This window comes from Camelina sativa, chromosome 12, assembly GCF_000633955.1.
Source record: "Camelina sativa cultivar DH55 chromosome 12, Cs, whole genome shotgun sequence".
Taxonomy (NCBI): Eukaryota; Viridiplantae; Streptophyta; class Magnoliopsida; order Brassicales; family Brassicaceae; genus Camelina; species Camelina sativa.
The window spans coordinates 5,374,936-5,384,946 of NC_025696.1; the positions used below are offsets into that span (position 1 = coordinate 5,374,936).

Below are 10,011 nucleotides of genomic sequence, written 5' to 3' on the forward strand. Positions count from 1 at the left end.
TTCTGGTCAACTCATAAATAAGCATTTATACATATTTCGTGAAAACTAAAACTCTTCATCATTTAGGAGGCTTTTTAATATGGAGTATAGTATTATGAAACATGGTCGGTGACTCGATGCTAGACTTGCTACTACTTGGTTAAAAAAAAACAAAAGTAACGATGCTTCAAAAACCATTTACCAACAGAAAAAACAAGGTTCACTAATTTGATTAGTCAATCTAGTACGTGAAAGAAGGGTTATCATTTTTCTTCTTCTTTCTTTCAGCGAAATTATTTATGTGCCATCGAGAACAACAAAAGAGTTAAAACCAAAAAGGTTGGTTCCAAGTGGGATTCACACATTACAAGATTCAATGGATTTATGAGATTTTTTATCCGAAACAGAGCAGCAGTAGCAATTATTTGCGTAAGTAGACAAGTACACGTGGCTACGAATGATTGGAAGGTAATTATATGTAAAATTGACAGATCCTTAAACAGACGACATTTAGATTCTTCTTCTTCGTAACAGGTAACGGTCCCGTTAGGTTAGGTTAAGTCCCCTCGGCCACCACTACTCACCACTCATCACCACCACTTGTTCTCTCATTTAAAACTCAACACGGCATCCAATGCCAAAATCACGCCGGTTATTTTACAAATGATCAATTCACGGCGTTAGAATCTCTAGCGGAATATACAAACTGGACTTAATAATACTTAATAGTAGACCAAATTATTAATTAACTGATCACAAAATCACAATAGCGAAGACTCATGCCTTACTACTACGATTAGTATAACTTTTTAACTTAAAAACTAATAATCGAGATGCCTATATATATATTTTTCCTTTCTTTACTGATAGGAACGTTGAAAAAGAGTTGTCACCCTTTTGGTATCAACTGGTTAATTAAAGCTGATTTCGTAATCCAAAATGGACACATGCGCCTGATAATTTTGACAATAAGACATCTTCCCCGTATAAAGGTTATGTATTTAGGAATTAACGAAAAAAATTTGAAATGTTATGGGATGTATACTATTCCGAGAATGCTAGCTAAAAATTTTAAATGTTTACAAGAGAAAAACTTCATAATATATGATGATACTGTAATCAGATAGTATAATTTTAATAATATGTGAAATTTGAATAGTTAAAAGTATAATTATTAATTAACATAATTTTTTGTCGTTGTTTAAAAATTTAAAGTATACAATGAGTAACATTTGACGAACAAATATGATTCAAATTTTGTAGACAATTACAGTTTTTGTTTCTGGTGTATAAAAATAGAATCCAAATTTCCCTCGACAATATTTCAGACTAAGTTATTGTAGCATATTAAATATTTACTTTTGTTGCATGTAACGGCTATAAATGTTGGGTCCAAGTTCAACATGCCATAAGTTTTTTGTGCCATAAGTTACCTCAAAAATTTATTTGATTCCATATGAATAATGACATTTTTAATAAAGAAAAGTACTAACAATAGAGAAAACAAGTGCAAAGGGAGATAAATGTATTTTATAAATTCAGTGACTTTAAATCTAAGGAATGTCTTGATGTAAAATACTCATGTCACTTGACCAATGCGGTTTCAGAAAAAAAAAATGTAATTTTTTATATAAAAAAATCTTCATAAACAAATGAATAGTTTTGGAATTTCTTGATCCAAGAGATTGGCTTTATTGAAAAATTTCACGTTCATATTTCCCTGAGCAGATAATATTAGAAAAAAAAAGAAAAAGAAAGACAAAGATAAAAAGGGAACAAGCAACTAACCTTTTAGGCTTATCTCGCGTCGCAGGACGGCATGTGAGGCCGTACATGGTGCAGGATTTTCTGGGTACGTCTAAATATGATGTTTACTTTCTCAACAAAATCATTAAAATAAACTTATATATCTGAATTTGTTGTACTGTTTTACATATATACCTAACAAATTTATCTTTGAAGTTTTCCTATAAAATTTCTGCCCATTTCTTTAAAACATTATTATCATCAAAAGTACATATATTAATTCAATTTCAAATTAATGATACTGTTTTATATTCCTATTATTTAAGCATAATGATATGATATATGTATATATATAATCGTTAGTAAAATTAGAAAAGATGAAAAGACAAAAGGAGAACGAGATGTCAAGTCAATGATGAAACCGATATGTATCTTCTTTTTTCTTTATGACCGTACGTACTAATCAGATTCTTATTACTACTCCTCCAATTAATACGTCAAAAGATGTGTGCTATATAAGTATATGTTTTTCTTTTTATAGAAGACTATTTCTTATGAAATTGCGACCCATATATTAAACATAACACTATAATAAAACAGTTTTAACATCGCACTCACGATAGTTGACGATTTTTTTAATATACATTTGATGAAAATGTCAAATGCAGCGTGATTTTCTTTCAAAATAGTATAATTTTGTAAAATGGAAACATTTACCATAAATAGATTTGTAAAATGATAAATACATATTTACATGTGATTTAACTGACAAGCGTGATTGCAAGCTCATAGTCTACGCTGTCTTCTGGTAATCATTTGAATCAAATAATATTCACAGTAAGTACTTACTAATAAGTTTCCTCTTCTTTTTTTTTTTTTTGTTTGAATCATTACTATGAATATGGGTTCCATGATTATATATGAGGTTAATCATAAAGATTATATAGAGAGGTTCTGGAGTTTAGACAAATAATCGGCTATACACGTTGTTACATAATAGAGATCTATATCTAAATATTATATAATGAAGTCAAGCTCTAGCATAAATACAAAAGAAATTTCATTGTTTTAGTTTCAATGCAGGTTGTAAAATAGTCGAAGACAAAATGAAGAGAGGAGAATATACCAAGTCAAACTTAAGACTTTTAACTTAAATGAAAGGGCAACTTTTGAAAACGAATGGTTACACATTTTGCGACTGTATAAACGCCGTGATTATTTAGGAATAATTTAGTAATTATATGATATCTGGCTATTCAGATTTTATTACAAATATGAAATATGTATAGTGTACATAAACCAAACTTCTGTTTGCCTCTTTTTCTATTTATGAAATGATAAGTTTTAAAATATGTTGTAAGAGTCACTTAATTAAGTCAACTAGATGATAATATATTTATATCTTATATTTTTAATTTGTTTGGAAATGAATTTTTAAGGTTCATTCACCAAAGTAAAAATAAATAGTGAAATTATTGACTAAAAAAAAAATGTTGTGGCTAACTATAAATAAGTGATGTGTTGTTTTTCGTATTTGATTTAAATAAATAGTTTGATAATCATGTGATTTATGTTATTGGATAGCATCGTATCATTTCTTTTAATAATATGCAAAAAAAAGAAGAAATCATGTTATTTGGAGAAAAATAAAAACAAAGAAGTCTGTGTTTATCATATGTCGTAACATTTTTTTTTTTTTTTTGATATGTCGTAACATTTAGAAGAATAATCTCTTGACAAAATAAAAGAACATGAATATACAGAAAATAAAATGTAAAGGACTTGGAAATGACGAACTTGTATTATTGAGAGGGACCCATCGAAATCAAAAGTCAATTTCTCAGTATATATTCATAGGGAACAAATTTAATAAAAACACTATGGTATGGTATTTATATTTCAATTATTAACATGTGACATCGTTCCCATTTGCTGACCTTGCCATGAGGCACCTTGGAAGGTCCAATATTTTCATTATCACCACCGTTTAGGGGCCACAAATATAACTTAGTATAATTTTTTTTTAATTATTCAATAATAAAAACTTGTAAAAACCCATCCAAGTTGATTCCGAGTCAATGCAGAATCCGACATATTTGAGTACCATGTTCTAGCTATGTTAGTTAGTTATATCTCCCTAATTGATTTCCCCATTCACATAAATGGATAATTGAACAAACTTGTTTCTTCTTATTAGATCACCTGCTTCACATAGTTTTTGCTAAAATAACTTCTGTCAAATTTCTCAAAGATTTGAAAGTTATTGACAAGTGATTTTATTAAGTCTTCTTATGGTTGAGAAAGAAGAAACAAAATGAAAACGAGTAACCCATTATTGCTGCTTTCAGGAAAACCAAATTAGAACATACGGACCTAACTAAACCATTTAGAAAACGATTTTTTTTTTGTTTTAAAAATATAGTACATAATTTAAGTTGAAATGTTCAGAATAAAATATCTTGTCATGATATAAATAACCAAATAGGTGGCATGAGAGAAAAAAAAAATACCTCATGAAGAAGAGGACAGGCTAAGCAGCAAGTAGTGTGTTGCTTTAGTCAAATTTTAAATTTTTTAAAAAAAATCTTAAGCAGTGTAAACACCTCCCCCAAATATTTATTTCCTCATATAATTGATTTTTTTTGGTTGTTCATAAGGAAGAAACACTAAAAAGTCTATGATCTTTGTAATTAAAAAAGTAAAGATATCACTCCAAATTAAAATTTTCACTTATAAGGCACTTAATCTCCTCCTTCGTAGAGTCCCTTTTTTTCAAACTACAAACTAAACAACAAAAAAAACAATTATAGAAGATTATTATAAACGGTGGAAAAATTAGAAGGAAAAAAAACAAAAATTTAGTCCATAATTTTAGTGAGATTAGGACGCACAATTAATATATGATGATTCTGGTTCATAAATCAGAAAGGTTAATTAATCAACGGTCAAAGGGTTAAGGAGAGAAGAACTTAAAAGAGGCAACAAAAATAAAATAAAATTTGTAAAAAAAAAAAAAGGGTAAGAAAGACTAGTTTTTTTTTAAATGAGACCCACAAAGAAATAACCAAAACGACGAAGAGCTTCATCGTTTTGAAGATTGGTTATAAATATAGAGGGGACTTGTATCGACTCTGCCAACAGAACAGAACAGAACCACCTAATATATCTCTCTCTCTCTCTCTCATTCCTCTCATTCGCCGGAGTACTTATGATCGAGTGCAACGGTGGTGAAAGCTGTCGTTTTTTTAAGTACTGAATTCGCCGTCAGTTGAAAAAAGGAGAGAGAGATGTCGAGTCTCGAGGATATTAAGAACGAGACTGTTGATCTGGTATACCATTTTTTTTTTTTACTTCTTATACTCTGTTTTTTTTTTTTTTGTTAAATTCATCATGCTCATAAACTGTTCGATGATTTGCTTGAATGAGATGAATAGATCTGTACTCTTCTTGGCTTTGAGTCTTTTTACTCTCATTACGTTGGAGATTCCGGAAAAGGCTCGTTTTTTGTTAATATTGTACATTTGACTAATTTTTTAAATTGAAAAATCTGGGGAGATTTAATACTTAATTAGGAGTTGTTTTAGGTAACGTTCGGAGTAACATGTAGAGTTTGTTCATAAGAGAAAACAAAATAAAGTAGATCTAAGCATGTGATAGCATAGAAGACAGATAAGAAAGAAACAGAGTCTTTTTTTTTGTTTATGTCAGTGGTGGAGCTAGCTACGTCTCAATAAAGTCCAATCCTACTTGTACAACTTTTTTGTCTTTGTTTTTTTTTTTTGGATTGGGACAGCAAACTCGTAAGAACTAATTTGATGTTTTTAGAAAATAATTATGATTTAATTTACAAGAAGTTTTAGTTTTAGTTTTTTTTTTTGTTGGTTTATGTACCTTTCCGTGGTACGTTCAACTTCTTTGTCTTTAAGAAACCAACAACGAACAAAAAAAAGAGAACACATCTTTTGTGCAGACGTAACTTTGTGAATTTTCTTGGGACACTAAAAAGAAAAATTAAAGCTTTTTTTTTTTTTAATAAAGAAATGCAACTTTTACATATCTTGGACTGTGTTTAAAGCGACCAAGCATCGATTTTTACGCCGGAAAGTGTGGGAATCTCGCGGCGCGTGTTGCAATCGCGTTGGTCGGTGGTGGTGGCGGTCCCCACCTCACCACCGCAGTTTCCCCCTTCACCGAATCTTTTACTTTTACCGAACTAGTCAACGACTTGTTATTCAACTGTAGTATCTTTTCAACAACGATTCTTATTATGAACTGAGTAGATCCTTTAGCAAAAAGGTTTCTCTTTTTGATGATTTAGGAACTGTTCTGTGTATGTTTATGTTTTGAGTTACTTGAATTTGTTTTTTGGTTTTTTTTTTTCAGGAAAAAATTCCGATCGAGGAAGTTTTCCAACAGCTAAAATGTACAAGGGAAGGATTGACAACGCAGGAAGGGGAGGACAGGATTCAGATCTTTGGTCCCAACAAGCTCGAAGAGAAAAAGGTTTGAACTTTTTTGCTATTTGCATTTGTTGCCTTCAGATATAACAATATAATTATCTGGTTTCCTTTTAGTGTGTTACTGAATGTGTCTGATGATTTTGTACAATGAACAATTGACAGGAAAGCAAACTTCTGAAGTTTTTGGGATTTATGTGGAATCCCCTTTCATGGGTCATGGAAATGGCTGCAATCATGGCTATTGCTTTGGCCAACGGTGATGGTAGGCCTCCGGATTGGCAAGATTTTGTCGGTATTATCTGTCTGTTGGTTATCAACTCCACCATCAGTTTTATCGAAGAAAACAACGCCGGTAATGCTGCTGCTGCTCTTATGGCTGGTCTTGCTCCTAAAACCAAGGTAAATAATGATAAGAGATGAATGCTGAGAAGAAGTTGTACAGAACTTTCCTAAATTCTCTAGAGCTAATGTTTTGGTTATTTTTGTGATGTTTCAGGTTCTTAGGGATGGAAAATGGAGTGAACAAGAAGCTGCTATTCTTGTCCCAGGAGATATTGTTAGCATCAAATTGGGAGACATTATCCCTGCTGATGCCCGTCTACTTGAAGGTGATCCTTTAAAGGTTGACCAATCTGCTCTAACTGGAGAGTCCCTTCCTGTCACCAAGCACCCGGGCCAAGAAGTTTTCTCTGGTTCAACATGCAAACAAGGAGAAATCGAGGCGGTTGTTATTGCCACAGGGGTTCACACCTTCTTTGGTAAAGCTGCTCATCTTGTGGACAGCACAAACCAAGTTGGACATTTCCAGAAGGTTCTTACAGCCATTGGAAACTTCTGTATCTGTTCCATTGCTATCGGTATGGTGATTGAGATCATCGTCATGTACCCTATTCAACGCCGAAAGTACAGAGATGGAATTGATAACCTTTTGGTCCTCTTGATCGGTGGTATCCCCATTGCTATGCCCACGGTCTTGTCCGTGACTATGGCTATTGGGTCTCACAGGTTGTCTCAACAAGGTGCCATCACCAAGCGTATGACTGCCATCGAAGAGATGGCAGGTATGGATGTCCTGTGCAGTGACAAAACCGGGACACTAACTCTCAATAAATTGAGCGTGGACAAAAACTTGGTTGAGGTTTTCTGCAAGGGTGTGGAGAAAGACCAAGTCCTATTGTTTGCAGCTATGGCTTCCAGGATTGAAAACCAGGATGCCATTGATGCAGCCATGGTTGGGATGCTTGCTGATCCAAAGGAGGTATAACCCTTTTCCCGTTCGAATTACATTTTAGTCAGCCTCCAAGAAACAAATTCTTATGTTTGATTGGGATTTTTTTACAGGCTAGAGCTGGAATCAGGGAAGTTCACTTCCTTCCATTCAACCCTGTGGATAAGAGAACTGCTTTGACTTACATCGACGGCAGTGGTAACTGGCACAGAGTCAGTAAAGGTGCTCCTGAGCAGGTAATGGATCTTCAACCCTACCAACAAATGTCTTTTGTTTTTATCCTTCTTCTTTGTACTAATTTGATTTCCCAAACAGATCCTTGAACTTGCCAAAGCAAGCAATGACCTTAGCAAGAAGGTGCTCTCCATTATTGACAAGTATGCCGAGCGTGGTCTTAGGTCGTTGGCTGTTGCTCGCCAGGTAATTGTTTGACATTGATACTCATAGTTTCAGTCTTCTTTTGTTTTTCTTTTTTTGCATGGAAACAAATGTCTAATTGTGTTCTTATTTCTCTTTTTAGGTGGTGCCAGAAAAAACCAAGGAAAGCCCAGGTGCTCCATGGGAATTTGTTGGTCTGTTGCCACTTTTTGATCCCCCAAGACATGACAGTGCTGAAACCATTCGTAGGGCTTTGAATCTTGGTGTTAATGTCAAGATGATCACTGGTAAAATTTTGCTCACCCATTGATCTTGTTGTTCTAACTATACACCTTTACCATTTTCCCCTAACAGTCTTTTGGACTACGTATGTGGCCAGGTGACCAACTTGCTATTGGTAAGGAAACCGGTCGCAGACTTGGAATGGGAACAAATATGTATCCATCTTCGGCTCTTCTTGGTACCCACAAGGATGCCAACCTTGCATCCATTCCTGTTGAGGAGTTGATCGAGAAGGCTGACGGATTTGCCGGAGTCTTCCCAGGTTATTATTTGCTTCTTTATGGTTTTGTATTATAAACCTCACTATATGTTCATCCTAATGGTGGTTATGTTAGATCTAAACCTCTTTCTTTATTATTGCAGAGCACAAATACGAAATTGTGAAAAAGTTGCAGGAGAGGAAGCACATTGTTGGAATGACTGGTGATGGTGTCAATGATGCCCCAGCTCTAAAGAAAGCCGATATTGGTATCGCTGTGGCTGATGCTACAGATGCTGCTCGGGGTGCTTCAGATATCGTCCTCACTGAGCCTGGACTCAGCGTTATTATCAGCGCCGTTCTTACCAGCAGGGCTATCTTCCAGAGAATGAAGAACTACACTGTGCGTCTTCTCCTATTTTTCATTCATAATTTACCAGCAGGGCTATCTTCCAGAGAATGCCGTTCTTGCTTGCAATTGAAACTAATGACTCTATTCTTTTTACTTTTTCTTTCTTGTTACAGATTTATGCAGTTTCAATCACAATCCGTATTGTGGTACGCAAATAACTTCTTTTAGAGTTCTGTCACTTGTTGGTTTTGTCTTAAATTATTATTTCGCTGATCATATTGTGTTGTAACTTTCTGCAGTTTGGATTCATGCTTATTGCTTTGATATGGGAATTTGACTTCTCAGCCTTCATGGTTCTGATCATTGCCATTCTTAACGATGGTAAGCAGTCTCTGTCCTTTTGTATAAAACCTCAAGATCGTAGCCTTTTCCTAACAGTTTACTTATATCTAACGGTATCATGTCTTAATCTTATAGGTACTATCATGACAATCTCAAAGGACAGAGTTAAGCCATCTCCCACACCTGATAGCTGGAAACTTAGAGAAATTTTTGCTACTGGAGTTGTTCTTGGAGGCTACCAGGCCATCATGACTGTTATTTTCTTCTGGGCGGCGCACAAGACTGACTTTTTCTCGGTACACAAAATTGAGCTAATTAATTATCTTTCCATAAGTTCTTACTTAGGTACTGGTGATTATATTTCATCTTGGTTAACGTTCGTTTCATTTTGGATTTTACAGGACACATTTGGTGTGAGGTCCATTAGGGACAATAACCACGAGCTAATGGGTGCGGTGTACCTACAAGTTAGTATCATTAGTCAAGCTTTGATCTTCGTCACGAGATCAAGGAGTTGGTCGTTTGTTGAACGTCCTGGGGCTTTACTGATGATTGCTTTCCTCATTGCACAACTGGTAAGATCAATTGGAATCCACATTTAAAGTGATTTGTTATTGGGTATAAAGGGTTCTCAAAGAAACACATGTTAAATCCCATTTGTTCTTCCAAATGCAGATTGCGACTTTGATTGCGGTTTATGCCAACTGGCAATTTGCAAAGATTAGGGGTATTGGATGGGGATGGGCTGGTGTGATCTGGCTATACAGTATTGTCACATACTTCCCATTGGACGTTTTCAAGTTTGCCATTCGATACATCTTGAGTGGAAAGGCGTGGCTCAACTTGTTTGAGAACAAGACGGCTTTCACAATGAAGAAAGATTACGGAAAAGAAGAGAGAGAGGCTCAATGGGCACATGCTCAAAGGACACTTCACGGTTTGCAGCCAAAGGAAGCTGATAACACCTTCCCTGAGAAAGGAAGTTACAGAGAATTGTCTGAGATCGCAGAGCAAGCCAAGAGAAGAGCTGAGATCGCTAGGTAAT

At 34.5% G+C, this 10,011-nt stretch overlaps 1 protein-coding gene across 1 annotated transcript; it reads left to right on the forward strand.

The window, feature by feature from the left end:
- Positions 5,013–10,010, forward strand: LOC104733205 (ATPase 2, plasma membrane-type-like). The gene is made up of 14 exons (XM_010452807.2): positions 5,013–5,054; positions 6,109–6,228; positions 6,348–6,584; positions 6,682–7,443; positions 7,527–7,649; positions 7,729–7,833; positions 7,934–8,078; positions 8,171–8,335; positions 8,437–8,675; positions 8,798–8,830; positions 8,924–9,005; positions 9,102–9,262; positions 9,368–9,541; positions 9,642–10,010. The coding sequence occupies exons 1-14, from the start codon at positions 5,013–5,015 to the stop codon at positions 10,008–10,010; spliced, it is 2,757 nt and encodes a 918-aa protein (XP_010451109.1).